The sequence below is a fragment of the Macrobrachium nipponense genome, chromosome 8 (assembly GCF_015104395.2).
Source record: "Macrobrachium nipponense isolate FS-2020 chromosome 8, ASM1510439v2, whole genome shotgun sequence".
Classification (NCBI taxonomy): domain Eukaryota; kingdom Metazoa; phylum Arthropoda; class Malacostraca; order Decapoda; family Palaemonidae; genus Macrobrachium; species Macrobrachium nipponense.
This window is the reverse complement of record NC_087203.1, coordinates 33,448,555-33,474,286: the sequence shown is the minus strand read 5'-3', so window position 1 is coordinate 33,474,286 and position 25,732 is coordinate 33,448,555. Positions and strand designations below refer to the sequence as shown.

At 37.4% G+C, this 25,732-nt stretch overlaps 1 protein-coding gene across 2 annotated transcripts in view; it reads left to right on the top strand.

The window, feature by feature from the left end:
• Positions 1-25,497, top strand: part of LOC135222654 (ribosomal L1 domain-containing protein 1-like) — an 84,684-nt gene extending 59,187 nt beyond the window's left edge. For both annotated transcript variants that reach the window (XM_064260797.1, XM_064260798.1), the window contains exons 6-10: positions 1,892-2,040; positions 3,138-3,249; positions 4,990-5,146; positions 15,202-15,374; positions 24,976-25,497. In XM_064260797.1, coding sequence (XP_064116867.1) covers positions 1,892-2,040; positions 3,138-3,249; positions 4,990-5,146; positions 15,202-15,374; positions 24,976-25,389 — 1,005 coding nt within the window. In that variant the 3' untranslated portion in view covers positions 25,390-25,497. The remainder of the gene's footprint in view (positions 1-1,891; positions 2,041-3,137; positions 3,250-4,989; positions 5,147-15,201; positions 15,375-24,975) is intronic.
• Positions 25,498-25,732: the final 235 nt, after the last annotated feature.

Sequence of the window (25,732 nt, the reverse complement as noted above, 5' to 3'; positions counted from 1 at the left end):
GTAGACTTTCCGAGGACTCTGCCGCCAAGGACAGATCTACTCAAACAGCCCCACTTCGAGAGGTACCACAAAAACCTCCCCGCTCTGAGTCTGACTGCGTTCAGACTATCCAGAAGTTGGCCAGAGCGAGAGGTTTTTCAAGACCTGTGGCAAGAGCGATCGCCACTGCAAGGAGAGCTTCCTCTCTTGCAGTGTACCAATCCAAGTGGGCTGTTTTCAGGAGTTGGTGCAGAAAGAAGGGCATTTCCTCCACCTCAACCTCTGTGAGCCAGATAGCGGACTTCCTCCTTTACTTGAGGAAAGAAATGAAGCTGGCGGTGCCGACGATTAAGGGCTACAGAAGCGTGCTGTCGGTAGTCTCTCGTCTTAGAGGGCTGGATTTGACCAACAACAGAGACCTTCACGATCTCCTAAGGTCTTTTGAGACTACGAAGGTACCTCAACCTAAAGTACCATCTTGGAATTTAAACGTAGTTCTTAAGTTCCTTATGTCCAGCCATTTTGAACCGCTTCACACGGCTTCGCTTAGAAACTTGACTAGAAAAATGGTTTTCCTAACTGGTCTGGCGACGGCAAAGAGGGTTAGCGAGATCCAGGCTATAAGCAAGCATATTGGGTTTAAGAACCAATGTCGTTTGTTCTTTGAGCCCGACGTTCTTGGCAAAGAACGAAAACCCTTCCAACCCTTGTCCTAAGACATTCGAGATTAAGGGTTTGACGGAAATCGTGGGTCGAGAACCAGAGAGAGTCCTGTGCCCTGTCAGGGCTCTCAAATTCTACTTAGAAAAGACGAAGGACTGTAGAGGACCTTCTGGTAACTTGTGGTGCTCTGTCAAGAAGCCAGATCTTCCTATGTCTAAGAACGCTCTAGCGTTCTTCTTGAGAGACCCCATTAAAGAAGCTCATTCCTCATGCAGTGACAGTGATATGAGGCTTTTAAAAGTAAATGCCCACGAAGTGAGGGCTATTTCTACCTCGGTAGCCTTTCACAAAAATATGGCACTCAGTGTCATTTTGAGTGCCACCTTTTGGTGGAGCAACTCGGTGTTCGCTTCACACTACCTTCGGGAGGTGAAAACAACATACGAACATTGCTATTCGCTTGGACCATACGTCGCCGTAGACACTGTTTTGGGGGCAGGAGGTAGCACTCATCCTATCCTTTAGTGGTTAGGTGAGTTTTTAATGTTGTGTGTTTTTGGTTGTGGGGTCGACCGCCTGAGGCGGATCTCCCTTCCTTTAGCCTAGTTTAGTGGGACTAACTTTTGGTAGACTAGGCCAGGTGGTGTTTTTATTACTTCGTTGCCCTCATTGTATGGTCAAATGGTCTAGTCATGTCGTGGTCACGCCCCCTTTGACAGATCATCTAGAGCGCACCAGCTACACAGGTCACTACCTTGCTGGCAACTCTAGTAAAGCAGAAGCAGACTACGAAGTCAGCTATGCTAACAGGTAAGGAACCAAGATATCAATCATCTGCATGCATATGTTTCCTAAAATTCTATTCTGTCTTCCCACCTCCAAAGGTGGGATTCAGCTATATATATATATCTGACAGGTAAGTTTCATGAACAAAATGATATTGTAATGATACAATAAAGTTTGTTCATACTTACCTGGCAGATATATATATTCAAAGTACCCACCCACCTCCCCTCAGGAGACAGTGGGAATAAAAATATGAATAGAAAATGGGAATGGTTCCTGATATCCGCCTCCCAGCGGCGGGAATGGGTACTAACCACCTGACTCCCACTACGTGTGTCGTAAGTTTTTTAAATTCTGTCGGACTTCGGAAGAATACAGCTGTATATATATCTGCCAGGTAAGTATGAACAAACTTAATTGTATCATTACAATATCATATTTATCAGAATCTTTTATTTTTCAGGTGGTCACATTGAGGCAGTTGAAAGCAGAGTTCAAAGAATATGAAGCAAAGAGGCATCTTGCAAATCGGACTGATGTTGTTCTCTGTGATGACACCATTGTTCGTCGCATTCCAATGTTCTTGGGCAAACATTTTTATGGGAAACGAAAGTAAGTACAGTGTTACATATTTAACATGATATTTTCCAAGCAATGTAAAGAGGTGCAAGTCACAAGCTTGGGCTTACTGAAAGTATTGTCATAAAATAGATTTAAAGTAACCATTGGTAACCTATTGGATGAATTTTTTCTTGAGTGAAAGGTGAAAATGGAGCCAGGTTAAATTAATTATGACAGTTTAATAGGAAGGGAGTGAAGGAAACAGATGAAAAGTAAAAGACAGCAAGCTTAGCAGCTGGGACAGGAGGGATGTTGCAACAAATGGTATGATTTGCTATGTGCCAAGCAAGGATCTTGTCAGCTTAGAATAACTATAATATGTGTAATGTTAATTACATTAGAGTTACCTAGTAAATTGAAGATTTTATGGTAGAAAATTGAATGAAGTTGCAGTACGGTTTCTTCATTTTATTATAGGTTATAATGTGTCTTGTCAGTTGCAAAATATAAATTAAAATTTATTTTCTGTTAAAAACAGTTTTGTGTGTAAGTTGTTAATCTGGTTTTTCTGCACTTCCTTTAGTAAGGAGTTGTTAATCTTCTGAAAATAACCCATTCTTGTTTGCTTTCTTGAAGTACAGAAGTTTAACAAGGTTCACTTTCATTGCAGTCACTTTTGGCACTAGAATAGATGTAAAGTTACTAACAACCAGCCTGAATTCCATTCTTAAATTAATCTAAGGATGTACAGTACATGATAAAAGAAATAGTGACTGTCACAGTTTCAAGTCATTTTATACAAAATAAAATATATAAAATTCTAAGGTTAATGTGATGCCACATAGTGTTGATAAGAACCCTATGTCCTTGGATTTAAAATATAGAATATAAGCATATTGAGGATTTCAAACACAAAAGTTTGTTGAAATTTATTTTACTAATGGAGTATGTGTAAGTGTAAGAAAATATTTTGCAAGAAAAAGATTAACATTATCACTAATTATACACAATAATAGTATGATAACTTATTTTTCTGATAGATATTTGGATCTTTAAAACAAACTATTATTTTCTGATAGATATTTGGATCTTTAAAACAAACTATTAGATCACATGAATATTGTGCTTAAAACTGTGTTTGTATTTAGGTTCCCAATACCAGTAAACTTGAAGGCAAAAAATCTTCTGTCAGAGATTGAACGATGTTTACGTGTACAGATTCTGTGCTTACCAATGAAAGGAAACTCCGGTATAATGAAGGTGGGTTATGTAATTTTATTGTGTCTGTTTTTTGCTGTAGGAATTGCATTACTAATGTATTATGTTTTTGTGTAATTTAAACTTCATTCTTATTTTTGCTGTGGAAAGAATAGTTTTGTTTCTTTTCAGTTGATATACCAGGATTTGGAAAGTCATGTAAAATTTTAAACTTTTTTTATAGTGAAATAATTAAAACAAGAGGAACATTATTCACTGATGAGTCCAGTTACTGTGCTGGTGTTTTGTTGTAGAAAAAATACTTTGCAAGAATTATTTTGTTCTAGGTTATGTTCTTGACTTGTTGTATGAGATCCGACTTGTTTTTGAGGTCAATTTTGAGTTTGGAGCTGATCACTCCGTTTTGATCTTTCTGCATAAAATGAGGTGGTTTAGCTATCAAGGATTGAGAGCACCAAGGCTTGCTTTTCAGTCAATTAATATTATCTTAGATATTTGGAATGATCCTGTCCATACCTAGCTCAACCTTGCCTGTATGGATTGGACTTCCCCTGTTAGGACAGACACCTGGTGCATATTTTCATGAAACCCCTATTATTTGGCACTGCTAACTGTTGTGTCATCCTTTAGTCTGTTGTTGTAAAAATAGCAATTGTCACTTTCATTTTGATATACTTTTCAGACCTTGTCACTACCTCTACCTGTTTACCATAATTGAAATGTTATCTGTCGATCTGTAGCAAAAATGTATTGGATGCTTGATTTGAAATTATCACCATAGCCATCTGTGTTTGTGCAGTTAACATTATTTTGGTTGACATTTTGGAGATGAGCAAGCTGTCTGGAAGATTGGTGTGACAAATAGTAACAACAAAGCTGAAAAAAGTGGATGGCTCAAGTTAACTACTTGTTTCCAGGCAGATTCAGATTGAGAACTAGCAATATTTCTATTAACTTGCTGCTGACATTCAGTTACAATAGTAAAAGGCAGGGACTATAATGGGTGCCAAAAGAGATGGGAAATTAATTACATTCAATTATTCTAAGATCATAGTGCTTGCATATGTGGCTAATGACACTAGAACATAGTAGTTGATGCAGTACATTTGCAAAATTTGAATCCTGTGTATATAAATTTTGAATCCTGTGTATATAAATTTTGAAATATATCTATTAGAAAGGAATACCTGTATGTACACCTTATTTAAACGACTGTGCTCCAGCCTGCAGGTCAAACCTCTCATATATACATAATAAAGAGTAAATGCAAAATATCTCTATTTCTTGTATTCATAAGTAATCACATTATAAGAAACTGTGGAATGTAAGTGACGAGGTTCTCTTCAGATCATTGGCTTACAGACTTCAGTTATTTTTGGATCATTATGGAACTAGGGGAATATGTGTAGAATCAGCTTTAGAAATGCATTTGTTACTAATCTTTTAAAACTAATGAGTTTTAACAAAAATGTTAATAGAGCTGCAGTTAGGGATTTTTAAGAATCATTTGTGTGATTTTTCTCACTTAATTGTGATGGCATTCCATTGAGGAGTCAGAGATATGTATTTCTGGTGATAAAAGTTTACTCTTGACGTGGTTCGGAAGTAACGTAAAGCCGTTGGTCCCATTGCTGAATAACCACTGGTTCCATGCAATGTAAAAACACCATACAAGCAAACAAACAAACAAACTTGATTGTGGTTAATTAAATTATGTAAGGATTTTTGTACCTTTATTTAGTAGGTTATGTTCATCATTAGAGATGTTTGGATTTCCCTCAGATTGGCTGTTTTAGTCAGAGCAACAAAATGATTGTTGAAAACATTCAGGAAGCGGTTCAGAAAATGTTAAAGCAGTTCCCAGGCGGATGGAACAATGTTCAAGCCTTGTACTTGAAGACTGAGAGATCCAAGTCAGTGCCCTTCTATGCTAAATTAAGTAAGTACAGTAATGTCCTTTATAATTTTTGGGGAATCTCTCTCTCTCTCTCTCTCTCTCTCTCTCTCTCTCTCTCTCTCTCTCTCTCTCTCTCTCTCTCTCTCTCTCTCTCTCACCACTTATGACTAAGATTTTATTCTTTCTCAGGGGTACTGTGCAATTTGTTCTTAGATATGATTATAATTTAGCCTATATTCATAAATATTACACCTGATTATAGAATTTTTGTAGGTTTAAAAATCATATAAAAATGATTGGGAATTTTCATAGGTATAAAAATCATAGAAAAATGGTTGGGGTGTGGAATTTAATGCAGTAAATTCTGGAAGCATTGTCTCTTTGGCTTACTTCATCAACTAGATATTGTAGTTTTATAATTAAGGAGCAGTGGTAATAATACTGATAAAGTAAAAAATGACACTATAATTATGACAGTACAGTAGTTATTGTTGCTTTAGCGATGAGTGTAATTATCATAAAACATAAAAAAATGGACTGTTTTCCAGCACAAAAGGAAACAAAGCCAGGTTCCATTTTAGAGAAAAAACCACAGAAGTTTAATTACTATTGCTTTTAAAAAGTTTAACCAGACCACTTTAGTTAAAGCATTTGACTCACTGGCACAGGCCAGATGAAAATGTGTGGGTTAGGAATGTTTTAAAATGCACTTGCATTGTGTTTTGGAACTCTATATATATCATATATTACGTATTGGCAACACAAGTTTATATGAAGATGTGTTATCTGTATTTTTCTTTCTAGCCTAATCTTTCCTATATGCAACAGTCTTACAATCTACCCACCTGTTCACGTTCCTCGGTCCCAGTATAATCCAGCTTAAGACTTTGAATAACACCACAAGAAGACTTTCAACCTACAAATTCCTATAAGAGAGAGAGCTCTCTCCTCAAAAACCAAACAGCACATCAGTCTCTCTTGTTCTGAACCCTCTGTTTGTTTACATTTTCCACCCCACACTGCCGCCATCTTCTATGATGTCACATCTTATGACATCACAACACTTCAATAAATTAAGACTTTTAATTATGCAACTTCCCCAGTAATTATATAGCTAAGAGTTTCACTTGCCGGCAGTTAAAATCCTGAAATTTGTGGGTCGCACTAATTTTCTATTTGGTTTGGCTAGGTAACACTACCCTTCCCACTTTAGGGGTAAGTGAGAGGAACAACACTACAAAGAGCTTAGTTTGTTTCTGTCAGCCGATGGCTATGGTTGTTGGTTGCAGTTATTCCTGAAATTTGTTGGACTTTATTTTGTATTCAGAATTGGTGAAGTACTCTGTTGTTGCATTAGCCGTCTTGGCAAATCATTGAGACAGCATTAGGTTCTAGTCTACTTCTCTCGCCTTGAAGTTCCTTCACTACTTTTACCACCTTACAGTACCATGCTTTTGCATTATCCTTGAGCTCATAAAAAGTTTTCATCTATTTCCATAATCCACTCCAACCATCTTTACTAGGTGGTTTTAAGTATATACTTCTCTTTGTATTTCATCACCTTGTGTGCAGTTTTACATCTATTGTATAACAATCCCAATCTTTCAGTTTTATTATTGTCATAGGAAATTTTAAAATTTCAGCATTGCACGCAGGAGCGTCATTTTCCTATTCTGCCATTTCTTCTTCAAAACCACTAGCTTAATCTTGCTACATATCCTTTCCTCACCTTTTACCTATTCAGTTACTATCTATCTTGTAGATATAGCTTTTTGTCCAACGTCATTTACCTCCTCATATACCTTGTTTTCTCTCCAACTTTGTTATTCTTTTTCTTTAGCTTCAATTATGCTTCTATTTTCAAATCCGAGCAACACCTCTTCATCTTCAATTTTTTGTACATGACTATAATCTCTTAAGTTAATCCATCCCTTGTCACCTGACTGTGAGTCTTGTACATTGTACAAATCTGCCCAAAGATTTTCTTGATCTTTTTCCTGCAAGGCGTAATATAGTCCGTTATACTACTTGTCCTGTATCATTGTTCATAACTCTAACTAACTTTATTTCCCTTTTTGAATTTGGGTATCATTCTGTTACCTCACCTTCTATTAACTCACTTTCCCCTTTAACTTCCATTGTTTCCTTCATTTCATCTCTTTCTATAACCTCTTCTGTGTCTGCATTCCTTCTCCAGCCCATTATTATCTCCTTTCCTTCCTGCCTGTTTACATTCTTTCCTTTGAGTGACAGGATCTATCTTTCACAATACGTATGGGATTTATTTGTTTTAGGTCTCTTTTCTGTTTCTGGTGATAGTCTTTGAATCCTAGTGACATGTATTCTATCTATTTCTCTTAGACAATCCCTATGTTTAACCACTACCGTTTTACCTGATACTCCTATTACCTGAGCAGGTTCTCTCCATTCATTTTCATTTTCTCTTTTATAGAGTACCTCATCTCCCACCACTGCATCTTCAAATTTACGTTCTCTGACATTTTTACTTAAAGCCGTTCATATTTTATTACAAGACTCATTTTTGATAACACTTCTCTGGCCTTATTCATTGTATTCAGTGTATCCCTTACTATACTCTCTTCCATATCTTTCTCTGCTGGCAGGACTTGAACTCTCTTCTCCCATTAAATTAGGCAAAAAAGGGTTTTTTCCAAATACTAATTGATTAGGAGAGAAACCTCCATTATTTATTAAGCAGTTTCTAGCACTCACTACCCATCTTAACGCTATGGACCAATCCACTTCCTCATCCTCTATCATCTTTCTTAAACTTTCACAGAATCCATTGCTCCATGAAGATTCTGATACTGTGGCCAATACTTTGTTTACATTCTTTCCTTTGAGTGACAGGATCTATCTTTTACAATACAGGGGGTCCTCGAGTTACGACGTTGATCCGTTCTTACGATGCATCGTAACACGAATTCAGCGTGAGTCGGAACATTGAAAAATACCACATGATTAATGTAAATACCTATCAATAACAACGAGAGAACAATTCCTTACCTTTATTAGTTTGATTGGCTTGCACACTGGAGAGGAAGCTGCGGTGCTGGAGAGACTGGGGGAGGTTAGTGAAGAGAAAAAGAACCTCCAGAAGTTGCTGGAGATGCTAAGGCAGATGATTCTTGAGGTGAGCCAGAACATACTAGTACTGGAGATGCTGAGGCAGGTGATTCTTGAGGTGAGGCAGAACATACTAGTGGAGATGTTGGGGCAGGTGAGTCTTTAGGTGAGGCAGAACCTACAGAAGGTGCTGGAGATACTGGGGCAGGTGAGTCTGGGTTAGCAGAACATCAGAAGGTGCTGGATTAGCGAGGCAGCTGAGGTAGAGGGTACAGGATCTTCTGCAGGCCTCTCTACCTTCTTAAAATACTGCTCCAGGTTTAGTCTGAACAGGAGAGCGACCTCTTTCATCCAAGATCTCCTTTGTAACACTGCATCAAATCCATGAGCCTCTGGAAACCCTAGTGAATGCCTGTCCAAGTTGGGATCCTGAGCCTCAAAAGTTGACAACGCTTGCTGCAACTCTGCAAAACCTCTATCAAGTCCTGCCTTGTGAAAGCCTTAGGCTCTGGGGTGGGTGTGCTTCTTCTTCTTCCTCTATTATCTGCTTCTCCAGTTGTATCAGGTCCTCAGCAGATAACTCCTCGCCATGAGACTCCAGCAGCTCTGTAACATCATCAACCTCCATCTCCAAATTGATTTCCTTACTCAGGGCAACAACGTTCTTGACAACTAGCTGAACTGTGTCCTCAAACCCATGGAAATCATTTCACAAATTGAGGGACAAATTTTCTTCCAGACACCATTCATGTTTGTTTGCTTAACCTCCTCCCAGGAATTAGCAATGTTCTTTACAGCATCAAGGATGTTGTAGGATTTCCAAAAGTCCTTCAGAGTCAAGTCCTTCTTGGTTTCAGTTGCCTGTAAAGCCATAGCATTGTCCTTCGTAGGTAGTAGCCTTGAACGAAGCAATCACCTCCTTGGTCCATAGGCTGTAAAAAGGGCCGTGGTATTAGGTGGAAGGTAAACCACCTTGACATTAGGGTTGAACGTCTCCCAGCTGGGCAGGGTGTCCAGGGGCATTGTCCAGCACTAGCAACACCTTAAAGGGGATACCCTTGGAGGCGCAATACCGCTCCACACTTGGAACAAAATGGTTTACGAACCAGTCCTCAAACACTGCAGTGTCACCCATGCCTTCTTGTTGGACTTCAAATTACTGGTAGTTGACCCTTCCAAATGCCCTTGAGTGCCCTTGGATTTTCAGCCTGATACACCAACAAGGGCTTCAGTTTGAAGTCGCCAGCAGCATTACCCCCAAGAAGTAAAGTTTAGCCTCTCCTTGCTGGCTTTATGACCGGGTGCTGACTTCTCCTCCTTGGCGATGTAAGTGCGGTTAGGCATACGCTTCCAAACAACCTGTCTCGTCTACGTTAAACACTTGCTGAGCAGAATAACCCCCCTCCTTAATTATCTCAGACAACGCTTTAGGAAATTCACTCGCTCTTTCTCATCCCCACTAGCAGCTTCACCTTGCAATTTAAGGTTATGGTAATTGGCCCGAGCCTTAAATCGCATAAACCAACCAACCCCTACTAGCCACAACTCTTCACTTTCACTCCCTCCCTTTTCTTTTTTCAACGCTTCAAAACAATCTTTTCGCCTTCTCCTGAATCACCATAAGGCTGACTGGGATACGCCGTTGATTTTGGTCTTCCAACCAAAGCACCCAATAACCTTCCATTTCAATTATTAGACCACTACGCTGCTTAGTTATCACTGTCGCTTTCATAGGAGCAGATCCTTTCACATGTTCAACGTGCGCTCTTTATCTTTGATAATGGTAGCAACGGTCGAACGGCTAAGGCCAAGCGAGCGGCCAAATGTTTGTTGGCGTTTCTCCCTTCTCGGATCGCTTTATAATGTCCACTTTAATTTCCATGGTGATGGCCTTTCTTTTCTTCGATTGCACTACCATCAGAAGAGTCCGCCTTGCGCTTGGGAGCCATAACAAAGAGCAAAAAGTTACAAAAACGATACAACACGAGGGAGAGAGGAGGCAGTGTAAACAACCAAAAATGGCGGTATCGGGCGAGGACTGAGCGTAGCGAAGCGACGCCGTCCTCTCCCCCACAAAGCGTATTCTTCCGCCGTGCGCCTGGAACTAGTTCGCGTTTGTTTACGTTGCTTACGACGCTAAACGCGTAAGCGGAACAACGCAAAATATTATTTTTTATATTTTATGGGGGCGCGTTCGTAACCACGAAACATCGTAAGTCGAGACCAGCGTAACCCGAGGACTTACTGTACGTATGGGATTTATTTGTTTTAGGTCTCTTTTCTGTTTCTGGTGATAGTCTTTGAATCCTAGTGACATGTATTCTATCTATTTCTCTTAGACAATCCCTATGTTTAACCATTACCGTTTTACCTGATACTCCTATTACCTGAGCAGGTTCTCTCCATTCATTTTCATTTTCTCTTTTAAGTACCTCCATTAGAGTCTCCCATCTCCCACCATGCATCTTCAAATTTACGTTCTCTGACATTTTTACTTAAAGCCGTTCATATTTTATTACAAGACTCATTTTTGATAACACTTCTCTGGCCTTATTCATTGTATTCAGTGTATCCCTTACTATACTCTCTTCCATATCTTTCTCTGCTGGCAGGACTTGAACTCTCTTCTCCCATTAAATTAGGCAAAAAAGGGTTTTTTCCAAATATGTACTAATTGATTAGGAGAGAAACCTCCATTATTTATTAAGCAGTTTCTAGCACTCACTACCCATCTTAACGCTATGGACCAATCCACTTCCTCATCCTCTATCATCTTTCTTAAACTTTCACAGAATCCATTGCTCCATGAAGATTCTGATACTGTGGCCAATACTTAAATATTCCATCTTTCTGCCATCCTCCATTCTTTTTCATTTTGGAATTCTCCCCCGTTGTCTGATAGTATTTTAGGAGGCGCTCCAAATATATAGCAAACCACCCATCAGAAAGTGCCTTTACTGGCAGTCCCCTGTTACGGCGGGTTCGGCTTACGATGTTCCGAGGTTAAGGCGCTTTCAATTATATTCATCAGAAATTATTTCCAGGGTTACGACGCATGTTCCAGGGTTACGATGCCTATAACGCTGGTCTGGCAGAAGAAATATGACCCAAAAATGCAAATAATCAATATTTCAAGGTTATTTGGTGAAAAATGCAATAAGACTGAATGCAGTTTACGTACTTAGTTTTGAATGCACCAAAGCATTAAAAGTAAGGTTTTCTTAGGATTTTTGATGATGTTCCCGCTTACGACGCGTCTTAAGAACGGAACCCCCGTTGTAACCCGGGGACTGCCTGTGTAATAGTTTATGGTTTCTCATCTTTATTCAAAAAGCCTGACAATACCTATTTGCCTTAGAACTTTCTCTCTTCTATCTCTCCCACATCCATTACCACAACCTCATTAAGTGTTTTACTCCAAGAAAATTCTACTACTGATTTATCTTGGTTTCTTTTGTATCTTTTACATGCCTCACAACTTGTAATCAAGTTTGTTAGTAACTTTTTTTTTATATACTCCATTTCTTTCTCTCAAACCATCACTTCACTGTGCTTCTGTTAGCTTCCATATTTTATCTCCACTTCTGTGACCAAACTGTAGATGTAACTTCATCATTGCACCTTTAATTTCCCTCTGACTTTTTCCTTCCAACCCTCCAGTAGTAAATCTTTCTACCTTCCTCATCAAAATTGGTATTCTTAAGTGACCCTGTATGTCTTCTCTTAATTTTACCTTCATTTCCCCTAATACTTCTATTATAATGCAATTTTATTTCAAATATATGGTCATACCCATTTTACTCATTTTTTTTTTTTTTTTTTCCTATTAACCACGGTACATTACCCAGCAAAATTTGTTTTCAAATAAAACTTTGTTTTTCAATATTACTGGTATTTCTATTACTCCTTTCGACTTATATGATGACTCACCAAGATTGAATACTTTATTAGACTCTGTCCTTGTATCCTTCATTTGACTCAACTCTTCATGACTCAAACCCACTACAATGCAAGCTGGTCACAATTCCCCACAAACTGTCTATTTACATCCTGTGTCTAAATTACATCAACCTCTTCCCAAGACTCCTCTTCCATTTTACTAACTTCTCTTGTATAAACTTTTTCTTCTTGCCCAGTTTCTGTTTCGTCTTATTTTCTTCTTGTTTTGTTCCTGAATTTTCATTGCCTTCTGACCCCCACCATTCCTCAAGTATTCTTGTCATTATCTGTGTCACTGTTTTATATTCCAACTTTCCTTGACCACAAGCTGCTAATACCATTTGTTTTTTATTTTCAGTGAGATTTGCTTGTTCCAATACTTCAAACCCATAGCTTCACCTTCAAGCGTGCTTTTTCCCATCGCTCTGTTACACTCTGATTTTGCCTTCTCTTTCCTAATTAAAATTCTCTCATCTTTTCACTAGATTCTTTTTGTATTTCAAATCTCGTTTTGCCTTTTCTTTCCTAATTAAAATTCTCTCGTCTTTTCACTAGATTCTTTTCCTATTTCAAAATAGTTTTTCATTTTACTGTAATTCTCCATTAGCATGTCTTTTAGATAAACTTCATCTAGTTTGGATAGGATTAGCTTTGAACCCTCTTTACCCTTATGTTTATCTCTATCTATTCCTTCTATTACTTCTATAGCTTTCCCTTTTAAGCTCATTCTTATCTCTATCCCTGGATATTTCACTTCTCCATACACCACAAGCCAATCTTCGACGTGTCCTTTCCAGCTTTATACACGCCCTGCATCCTGCTAAATTTTGGACAATCCCATCTCCATCTTATCTCTCATTGTTCACTATCTGATCTGCCCATCTTTAGGCAACCACACACTGCTACCAGTTGAATTTTTCTTTTTAGCCTAATCTTTCCTATATGCAACAATCTTACAATTTACCCTTTGGTTCACATTCCTCAGTCCCACTATAATCCAGCTTAACCCTTAATGGGTGGATAGCTTCTCAGGAATAGTAATAACAGGTTTGGGGTGGTGGATGGATTGATCCTGTAGAGAAACAATATTAAGTGCCATCGATTTGGAAAGAATCGGGCGGGAAATGGCTGCCAATACTTATAGCCCATAAATTCACTAATGGCAACCTTTACACTGCTAAAATCAAGACTTGGCAGCTTATGCAAGCTTAGTAGTGATCTTGACTTCAAAGGGAAATTTACCGCGCCTCTGTCTCATATGACGTCTTTTTATAAATTTGCCCTTAAATATACCAAAGGGCTGCTGTTGGCTTTAGTTCTTGTCCTTTACGATAGTATGTCAGTTGTACGTGTAATTTTATAAAGAAAAGTACAAAGAAATATTAGAAAAAACGCACAAATAAAACTGTTATTGATTCTTTGTTCTCTGTAAATTTGCGTAAATATTTTTCAACAAATAAGCTAAGATTTGTTACTGATTTTATTTCTTATGTGTTTTTTGATATTGTGTAAGCTGTGATTATAATTTTACAAAATAAAATAAAATAATTTATTTGAAAAAACATGTATAAGTTGGTAAAATTTATGATTAGCTTGTAAAAGAGGCTCCACAAGGGGTTGTAAATAGACTCAAAACAACAGGGGACAAACTAAACCACCTTTAAAAGGACGGAAGCAAAGTACGTCCTCTCTTAAAGGCGGTAAAAAATAACTAACAGGGTCACGAGTTAAAGAAGGTTATATGGGTGGCTCCACATGTCTTGTGACCAAGCACAGATGCCAATAGTAGTCCCTTGCATACACAATTATTTTAAACTTAACCGGTTTCTGGCTGGCGTTAAGTATTTATCCTAATGTTAAGACCTCAGGTTTGTTAGTTATGAAAAATACAAATTGGTTAAAAATTTGTCATTTTTCAACTTCTCGTCGAAGGTAGGGAAAATGTTTTAGATTTAATTTTCTTTCACCATGTGCATTTGTATATCTTCCTCTTTCCATTGATGTGTGTGTGTGTGTGGTGTGTGTGTGTGTGTGTGTTTTTTTTTGGTAAATTGGCCGACCTCAAAGTTTACCCGGCCTGAGGAACTGCATATTGATTTTTGTACCCATCCACTAATGGTCAAGAACGACACAACAAGACTTACAATCCTCCCTGTGGTAGGGGTGTAAGAATACTACCACTGTAGGTCCTGTGTGTCGTAAAAGGCGACCAAAAGGCAGCTGTTGCCTTGCACTCTTACTTTTTAGTAAAAGGCTAGACCCACTGCCAATAACTGCTGCCTCACAGTCTTACTCTTAAGTAAAAGGCTAGGCCCACCGCCAATAACTGTAGTTGATGACAGCAAGGGCATGCGGTTGTAGAAACTTCTTTGCCAAATAATAAACCATGCCTGATGTAAGGAGAGGCACATCAGGCAACCAGCCCCTTAGTGTAGGGATAACGGTGGGAAAGGAGAAGCTAACCCTCAAATTCCCATAAGACAGAGAGCTCTCTCCTAACAAACCATACACCACATCATTCTCTCCTGTTCTGCCCGCTCTGTTTACATTTTCCACCCGACACCACCGCCACCTTCTCTTCCATGACGTCACTACACAACTTCAATACATTAAGACATTCTAAAATCATACGTGTGTTTCCCATACATTGAACAATGCCCAGATTTCACTAATACAGAAAATAAGAATAAAATAACATTGACTAAACTGACATAATCAATATGCAATTATATTTATTGGATGTCGAGTTGACACTTGTCATATGCAGATTTGATTTAATGTTTGAGTTGGAATGTATTTCTATGCCTGAACTGCATAGTAGTTCACTGTGCTAGCACAGGATTGCTATATGCTTGGTAGCCTATCATCTAAATATAAAGTTATTTATTTGTTATTAATTATTAGGCATATTCAAGGAATAGCTGAAAAATATAATTGTAGAATTTATTTATTTGCTTTGTGGAAGGCTCAGATTATATAACCTGATTATATTTTTACTTGGTAAGCACATGTAGAATTCTTTCTTTTTATATAAAAAGAAGATATGGACTAGATATTTCTTAATTTTTCAGGGTCTCCAAATGATATCCAAAATATTACGTCTAAGCCATTATCAAAGAAACAGGTGGTTTATGATGAGGTTACATCGGCAGGTGGACACACATTCACTGTCTATCCAGATAACACTGTTAGATTTACGGGAAGATATTCAGAGGCGAGGAGCATGAGACGGAGAAGAAAAGAGGTCAGTAGAATGAATTTATTTTCATGCTTACTACACTGAATTGTATTTTTTTTTTCATTAAGGCAACTTAAATGTGTGAATGCTGTGTTGTTTATTCATAATTGAAAATTATGAACAAATATTACAATTAGGTGTTAGTGCTGTAGTGTAAAGATAATAATTAAAATAGTTTTGTTTTATGCTGGAAATGATAAGTGGTCTTTTCTAGTTACCCTTTATTTCCTACTCATTTTGTTACTTTGTGTTCTGTTCCACTCATGTTATGAAGAGCTGCAATTTGAATTTGAATTTACCACTAAAAATATCTACCATTTTTGTTCATGGCTTTTCATATGCATGGTTTTGGTGTACTATAATTCTTCCTTAATAAAGTAATGAGTGCTATTAGGTACTGTAATATTACCAAGTTTTATACAGTGGTACCTCGACATACGAAAGGCTCAACTTAAGAAAAACTCAAGATACAAAAGCAAATACGAAGATTTTTTTAGCTCTACATATGAAAATATCTCAAGTTATGAAAGGTTGTTGCTGTAAAGTCCTGAGATTCGCCTGGACCACTTAGAACAATTTTAAAACTCGCGCGCCGCCAACTGAGTAAACTCGCCACTATCCTCCCGCTCTCCCATTGGTTCCTGATGCTAGTCACCCCATAAGATCCTCCTCTCTTATTGGTCAGCATCTACCCCTTGTGCTCTGTATTCTATTGGTAAAAGGGTGCTGTAAATTGAAAAACTTATTCATGCAATACATTTAATAAAAAAAAACATTAGGTAAAGATAGAATAAAGAATAGAAATGAATGGTTATTATACTGTTTGGTAGTTTCATTAGTTGAAGAGAGGTAATGAAAATTTATGACTTACTGTGTGCTAGGAAAAGTGGTTGCTTGGCGATCGTTCGGTACTCGTAAGTGCTGAATGTAAACAAACGGTTGGAAGTTTTTGTTTTGTTTATTTGTGTATTATAGTGAATGATTAATTAATAATTATTTGAAATGAGTACATACTGATTATTTATACATTTAATTGGCATATTCTAAGCTTTTAGCTTCTTAGGTTTAGATGTCAGAATCATAGACTAGGCTACAGTAGCAACTGCTAACATAGGCTAGGCTTATTGCTAAGGGACATATGCTAAAGTCCTAATATATGCAGTTAAAATGGAGTTGAACATTACATGCAGTTGAATATCACTCGAGTATGTACAGTATTTTGCCTTTTTGGAGTCATATTTCTTCCGTCGGATCGGCGTCGTAACCCTAGAACACGTGTTGTAAGCCTGGAAATATAATTTACTGGGGTGTTTTTGTAGGGCTTGGAACGGATTAGGCATTTTACATGTAAAATGTGGTTCAAGATACGAAAAACTCATGATACGAAGGCCGCCTTGGAACGGATTAATTTCGTATCTCGAGGTACCACTGTATAAGGAACTTACCCAGTAGTGACATAGCTAAGAGTTTCACTCGCTCAGTGCTAGTTTGTTTTGGGTAGGTGACAAGACCCTGGCCACTTTCCAGGTACAGAGAGGGACAGTAAAGAGCTCAATTTGTTTCTGCCGGCTGATGGTTGTACACCGCAGCTTCTCAGACAACCGCACTTCAGGCATTTTCATTAGGGATTGTGCACTCTGGTCCTGACAGGGTACAAACTACCAGGAAATTACTCAGAAAGAAGGGCTTTTCAAAATCAGCTTCAGAAGTTGTTGCCAAGTGCAGAAGACAATCTTCTGACAAAGTTTATCAAGCAAAGTGGCCGATCTTTCGATCATGGTGGAAAATACTCAATATCTCCTCTACTAATACCTCTATAGCAGGGATAGCAGTTTCAGCTGTATGTAAAAAAGTCTAGAAGTGTATCCACTTTAACTATTAAAATATACAGAGCCAAGTTAACCCTTTAAGGCCGATTGGACGTATTAAACGTCTATATAAATTGTCTGTTGGGTGCCGAATTGGACGTATGGTACATCGATATATATTTTTTTTAAATTCGTGGAAAAATAGTTATAGGCCTACTAGGCGAAAACTTTTGAATCACATGCCTTGGGGGATGCTGGGAGCTCACAGAACAAGGCGTTTTTTTGTTTACAATCGTTACCCAGGCGCGCAAGCGCGAATTTCTTTCTTTTCTTACTAAAAAGTATCAGCGACACATCTCAGAAATTATTTCGTCACTTTGACATAATTTTTGCACCATTTTATATGAGCTGTTACATGGAGTATTATATATGAAAATGTGCACAATTTCATGTAGAATACAACTAAAAACAACTCATGGTCATAGCTTTTATCAGTTTTGAAATATTTTCATATAAATAATGATGTGCCAAAATTTCAATCTTTGGTCAACTTTGACTCTACCAAAATGGTCGAAAACCGCAATTGTAAGCTAAAACTCTTATATTCTAGTAATATTCAATCATTTACCTTCATTTTGCAACAAATTGAAAGTCTCTAGCACAATATTTCAATTTATGGTGAATTTATGAAAAAAGCTTTTTCCTTACGTCCGCGCGGTAACTCTTCCAAAAAAATCATAAATTTTTTTGTCCCATTGTCGTAATGTTTGCACCATTTTAAATTAGCCGTTACATAAAGTTTTATTTTATATATGGAAATATGTGCAATTTATGTAGAATACAACTAAAAACAACTCATGGTTGTAGCTTTTATCAGTTTTGAAATATTTTCATATAAGTAACTGTAAGTGCCAAAATATCAACCTTTGGTCAACTTTGACTTGACTGAAATGGTAAAAAAACGCAATTGCAAGCTAAAACTCTTACATTCTAGTAATATTCAATCATTTGCCTTTATTATGCAACAATTTGGAAGTCTCTAGCACAATATTTCGATTTATGATGAATATGGAAAAAAAAAAAACATTTTCCTTACGTCCGCGCGGTAACTCTTCCGAAAAAAATCAGACATTTTTTCGTCCGATTGTCGTAATGTTTGCGCCATTTTAAATTAGCCGTTACATAAAGTTTTAAATATGAAAATGTGCATAATTTCATGTAGAATACAACCAAAAACAACCCATGGTTTTAGCTTTTATCAGTTTTGAAATATTTTCATATAAATATCGATAAGTGCCAAAATTTCAACCTTCGGTCAACTTTGACTTGACTGAAATGGTAAAAAAACGCAATTGTAAGCTAAAACTATTACATTCTAGTAATATTCAATCATTTACCTTCATTTTGCAACAAATTGGAAGTCTCTAGCACAATATTTCGATTTATGGTGAATTTATGAAATAAACTTTTTTTATGTCCGCACGGTAACTCTTCCGAAAATATCATAAATTTTTTTGTCCGATTGTCGTAATGCTTGCACCATTTTAAATTAGCCGTTACATAAAGTTTTATATATGAAAATGTGCGCAATTTCATGTAGAATACAACGTAAAACAATCTATGGTTGTAGCTTTTATCAGTTTTGAAATATTTTCATATAAATAATGATAAATAGAAAAAATTCGTCCTTCGGTCAACTTTAACTTGACCGAAATAGTCGAAAACTGCAATTGTAAGCTACAACACTTACAGTATAGTATGTTCAATCAATTACCTTCATTTTGCAACAAACGGGAAGTCTCTAGCACAATATTTCGATTTATGGTGAATTTTTGAAAACTGCATTTTTTTACGTCCGCACGTTACGAATTCATGCATCATTTTGTGATGATATTTTCTGTGTTGCCTTGATCGTTTTACAATGCGTTATATACCAAAATGATCGCAATTTAGTGTACAATACAACAAAAAAAATTAACTCATTAGCTTTAGCTTTTTGCTCACAGCGCGATTTGTATACAATTATATATGAAATTTTTTTTTGCGCTGTCATATATCCCAATATTTATATATGATAATGATATTTTTTTTCATTTCTGATGGTTGCATACTAAACTTCAGGCAATGACAAAAAAAGGAGCCAAAAATGAACTCTTTAATCTAGAAAACTAAGCGTGCTGTGATTTTTAAAAAACATTTTTTCTGCTTCGGCGCTCACTTGCGAACGCCGTTGGCATACGGGAGACGATTTTTAAAATAACGCTTCGGCTTTTAAGGGTTAAGCTCAGTCTTCAGATCAGGGGAAAAGATTTGTCCTCTAACCAGGATTTATCGAATCTTAGTAGATTCTTCGATACCACCAACATAAACCATCTTCTTTAGTGTTTTCGACATAGTCCATAAATGGTTGTCAGGTCCACCTTTAGAGCTCATGCATTCAGTATCCTTGAGAGACCTGACTAGAAAAACTTCTTCTAGTTGCGTTGGCAACCTCAAAACAGGTTAGTGAAATCCATGCTTTGGACTAGAAAGTTGGTTTTTCCCAGGGAATGCAGTTCGCTCCTTTTCCCTAGGATTCTTAGCTAAGAATGAGGCACCTTCTCAGCCATGGCCTTGTTCTTTTATCATCAAAAGCCGGACTGATATTTTGGGCTTAAGCGAAGAGGGGGATAACCTTATGTCCCGTGATGGCTAGCTCTCAAGTGTTACCTTCACTGAATGGAATACATGGACCTTCTAACAGTCTTTGGTGTTCTTTTAAAATCCCTTCATGGCCACTCTTATGAATGCCCTGGTATTCTTCCTGAGAGATCTCATCTCGGAAGCTCATTCCTTAGTTGAAAATGAGGTTTTTCCCATTTGTTTTTTTTATTTGTAAGGTGAAAGCCCATGAAATAAGGGCAGTTGCCATTTGTTTGGTGTTCAAACACAATTTATCCCTCTTACGAGCAACTTTTTGGAAGTGCAAATTGGTTTTTGCTAAACATTATGTTACCTACACGATATAGAATCACTTTATAAGTGGAGTACCTGGGTCTGTTTACAGTGGCTTTCGTGGTGTGAGGGGAAGAAGTTTAGGGAGCAGTCTTCCCTTCCTATTTATTCTCTTCATCCAGTGTTGAGTTATAAGGAACCCTGGAAGTACGTATTATGTACTTGTAGTGCCCTCTTGTATATTGTCTTTCAATGGTTGGGTGATGAAGATCTTATGTCTTTTGGGTATAGGTGATAAAATCGGTTGATTTTGTGGTATTGCCCCCTGGGCAAGGCCAACTTGTGTTCTTTGCTAGCCATCGGACTCTTCCTTCGCTGCAAAGTTCCCAGAGAGTAGCAGGTGTTCCACAGCTATACCGCCACGCCACTACACGGTAAGATTAGTGCCGAACAGAGGCAGTATTTACCTGCAGCAGCTCTCTTATCAGGTAAGGAAATAACAAACAATGTACCAATGTTAGCAATTGTCTCTATTCTCAGAGTCATTACCATTCCTAATGCATCCCACCTCCTGTCAATGTGGGAATCGGGTATGCAATTACTGGGTAAGTTACTTTTATAAATGTGACATTTTCATATAAAATAAGGTTTTATATATAGTACTTACCCAGTAATTACATGATCGAAGCCCACCTTCCTCACCTTGCATGGACACAGGGGCATAAACAAATTGAGCTTTTTGCTAAGTTGTTCTTCTCAGTACCTGCTCGTTCCTTAAGGATCCCAAACAGACCTCTAGCCTTTGTCTGGAAAGTAACAAGGCTTAATGGTGTTTGTTTTTTAACCTTGTCTGGTTTCTTTTCATGAATTGGGCCTTGCCTTTACTTCAGAATTCCAATAGCATTTATTGAAGCAAAATTTTTTAACAGCCTAACATATGTGTTTTCAATCCTTAAGAATTGTTGACACTGTTGACTGTGAAAGTTCTAGGTCACATGCAGTTATCCTCATTCTTTTTCCTACTTCATACTGATTAATCACATTAACTTTTAATTAATTCCAAGTTGATAGCCTTTCTTACCTATTTGACTGGGTGAATTGTTGGCAAAGAAAGTGTCCTTGTTGGCAACATACTGTGGCTTAATAAAAACTTTTTGAACAATAAATGAAGTACAAATGACAGTTATTATTGATGGGAATAATACTAGCATGAGTTAGTATTGAGTGAGAAAGGGGAAATGGAAGCAGATGTGTTTGTGCTCATGCATGTTAGGCAGACCACAAACTAACAAACGTTTGATTGTACACTGCTACAGACAGGAGCTGGGCTACCATCAAATGTCAGTGTAGTCAGAGAACTGGTGTAAACAGCTTAGATGGCTGATTTTCAAACTGTTAGTCAATCCTACCAAACTAGCCATACATTCGTGAATTGTTTAATAGCTAATCATATGCCAGGCTGGATATATATGTTTCATAGTGTGTAGCTTGCTTTTCATGCATCGCTGGGACTGCCACACTTATGTTTTTCTTATTTTTGTAATTTATTTTCTTACTGTCCAAAGTTGCATCTATTCATAAGGTGATGCCCGTCTGTATTTCTGATACTTGGTTCTTGAACTATTCTGTCTCCAACTGCTCTAGTGGCTCCATCAGACCCTTGGAAATATTGGAGACTTAATTTCTTGACCTCCCACCTAGACTTTGATTCAGATTATATACTTTGATATGTTTATGTTGAAATAAGTTTTAAGTCTGGAGGGTTTAGAATATATTTTTTCATACCCATCAATCGTATGTGAGTACAGGCAGTCCTCGGTTATTGGCGGGGGTTCTGTTCTTGGTGGGATGCTTATTAGCAAAAACTGCCATTAACTGAAACTCGGCAATTTATGGAGCCAAGTTTTGGTGCCGATAACCGGTTAATGACGCCTCTTGTTAGGCATGTTATGGCACCATAACTCTTACTTTTGGCACGTTATGGCGCTGATAACCAAAACTCAGTATGGAGGAGTTATGGAGTTCCATTTGACAATGAGAGAGAGAGAGAGAGAGAGAGAGAGAGAGAGAGAGAGAGAGAGAGAGAGAGAGCGTAATTGGTGGTTGGATGGTTAATGACTGTATTGGCTGTTGGTGAGTTCTGGGTTGTCTGCTGGTGCTGTTGATTGTTAGAGTTCTGTGTTTTTAGTCAGTTTTAGTCAGTCTTTAGTCAGAAGCTGTGAGAGAGTAGTGTTGGCAGCATTGTAGTGAAAGCATTGATATTCAGCCGAGTTGTGTGTTTTTGTTTGTTATTTGGTTGTTGTTAAGTTAGTGTTGTTTGCTTAGAGTTGTTGTGCCTGTGCTGTTGTGATTTTTTGTATTGTTTGTGTAGTGGTCTTTTGTTGTGTTCTTGAGTTTTGTTGTTATGTGTTAGGCTGTGGTTGTGTTCCTTGGTTGGTTGCTGTGTTGATGGGTTGTGGTTGTGTTCCTCGGTTGTTTGCTGTGTCGTGAGGTTGTGGTTGTGTTCCTTGGTTGGTTGCTGTGTTGTTGAGTTGTGGTTTTGTTCCTTGGTTGTTGGGTTGTGGGTTGTGGTTCTTGGTGGTTGTTGTTGGTATCTCTGTGACCTTGACCGGCGGACAGCACAGCATAGCCCTGGAGTATCTGGAGTGGTTGGTAAGTACATGTGTTTTGTGTTTTTTTGTTTTGTTTTTGTGTAGGTATAGGTCAATTGTCCTGTGTGTATGCTGTAGTGTAAAGAGGAAAGTTTGACAGAGGGTGAGTTTGACAGCTGGATTGATTAGGTTTTTGTGTGGGGGGGGGATTTGCCACTTGTTTTTTTAAGCTTGTGATCCCGCCACATCGGCTGTATGGCGCGATTTAATGGCACTAGACAAGAGCCATACAACTGGATTGCCATTAACCGAGTCCACCAATAACCGGTGACTGCTTGTATGTACAGTTAATACCTAGTGATGGGGTCAAAGGGTGCATGTATGATCAGTCACTTTTAGGTAATATGCATCGGTCCACAAGGCATGCAAAAACATGTGCCTGGGGACATTAGGATTGTGAATGAGAGCTATGTGTAATTGGTAGGTTTTGCAGGAAAAGTGTGTACTGCAATGATATCACAGCACTTGTTGCTTTCAAAACTCATTGAATATGGTACTCAATGTACTTTGGCAAGAAGAAATTATTTTGGCTCTCGATGTGTAAGCTGAGACATGTTTGTCTCAAGACGCTGTGACGCATCACTTCTTTCAAGGCAAAAAATAGAAAACTAGTCGTGTTATCACTTAGTAGCTCTCAATCGGTGCGGAATCCTTATTTGTGCGTTAGTAGCTGTCAATCAGCAGGAATCCTTAGTTGTGCTATTTTTGTGTATACTGTACATGGCTCCAAGGCGAGTTCCATTTTCAGTGGAATATACTATACTAGACCGACCATGCCTGTCACTTTTCAGTCATTTCCATTGATCATGCACATTACATCCAAGTTAGTGGTTGACTAAATAGTAGACCTAAAAGTAAATGTTTGGCTGACTAAATGCAAATTGTCATACATTGGCTTGTCTAATAATTAATGAGTATTTATTTAACATCAATGGCAATGGTGATGTTGGTAAAATGTAGTCAGCTGATGTTTTTCAAAATGTTAATATTATTAGAATGAAAATGGTGCATGATATAAGATATGTTGATATGACAATAATACATACAATATAATGGAATACATTAAGTACGTATAAGTTTTATTAAAATTACCATTACTTTAAATACTGTAAAAAAAGTACTATCTGAACTTTCACAAATGGTTACTGTCAGTGTAACAATCTACTAACAGGAGCTAACAATTTACACACACAAACACTTTTTGTATCTCAGGTGTGATGAGTCCTGAAATTTGATTAAAAATCGTTTGGATAGTCGCTTGATACGAATTTTCACATTAAGTGGGACCACAAATGGCATTAAATGTCAATGACCTTAAAACTTTGATGGATATGGGATTTTAAAGCTGTTGTGATATTAGAGAGCAGAAAAGAAAATTAATTACAAGTAGCATATGATGGAGCACAGAGGAGGAAATTGTTGTTGATGTGGATAAATGAAAAATGGGCAGTAGGTGGTAGTGTTACTGAGGCAATGATTGGTGTAAAGGAAAAGGCAAAATAAGATTACTGTATACAGTATTAATTTGTTTAATTTGATTATTGTTTTCATTATTTACAATTATATTGTTAATGCCTTATAAAATGGCATTTTCTAGGGAATCATTTTACATTATTCCATGTGGGAAACATTCGTTTGGTACTTGTCATTTTCAGCATGTATCATGTCTTCTTGAACAGTTAATGAGTACCGAGGTACAGTTAATGAGTACCGAGGTATTACTGCATTACTCATTAAGTACTTGGTAACTGATTGAAGATGTCGTAACTGAAAATTTATTTGACATAAATTGATATCAGCTTTGATTTCTTTTTGATAGCTGGAATATTTTTCTTTTTGTCTTGCTTAACGACAGAATTATGTTTTGTACTGACCATCATCACTCCATAGCCACATGCCAGTGTTGTCATGCAACAAAGAACGAACTAGATCTTTTAATTGTTCCCAGTTTTGTCATCCTTATAATATGGATGAAATTTTCAGCAAGTTAATAAAAAACATGCAATAACAACTTTTAATCAGTATAACCTTAATGTATATAAAATAATATTTGTTATATTACTTTCCCCTCTTACTGGAACTGGAATATACTGTGATGTGATTATTGCAGTTATTTTATGAGTTTTGAGCAACTGTTTCTGTAATCTTAAAGTTACCAGGAATTTCTGGTATATGAGGTTCAGATTAATAAGGATAAATTTCATTTGTTTTTAGGAAGCTCTGGAGAAGCAACAGTCAGAAGAAAAAACATCCAATGTGAGAAAGAAAAATAAAAGATCCTTGAAAGCTGCTGATGAAGAGGTTGGTAAGAAGAAGAATGTAGGAGCAGATGATAATGGTGTTGCTGAACCTGCAAAGAAAAAGAAAAAGACATCTGCCAGTACTGATGAAAAAGCCTCAATGAAAAAGAACAAAAAACAAGATAAAAAGAGTAAAAAGGTAAAGGATGAGCTTGATTCAGATGTGGAAGATGAAAAACGGCTTAATAAAATGGAAGTAGATTATCTGAAGAGGTTGAAATCTGGAGTAGAAGATGAGCAGGTGAAAAATGTACCATCCGATGATGAGTACGATGATTGGGCAGAAGGCAGTGACGAAGACTTGGAAGACTTAGAAGAGGATGACTGATTTTAATCTGCAGTGGTTTCATGCTTGTAGGTTTACTGAGTATGACAATTGTTTCAAGCAGATATATTAATACTGGATGTATGCTATAATAAATAACTTTTGGCCTAAGTGTTCGTCATTGCCCTTTTCTTTATTTTTGGGGTTTACTTTAATTTTGTATGGAAGACTGTCTAAGCTAGCTAATATACATATATACATTTATTTGGAAAGAAAATGAAAAGAGATTTGGGAAGGAGAATTTAGATGGAAAATAAACTGAATTATATTTATATATCAGGTATATCACACCAGTTTCACTACTTTTACTTAAGTAAGAGCAAAGTAGTACAAAATATGTCAGATA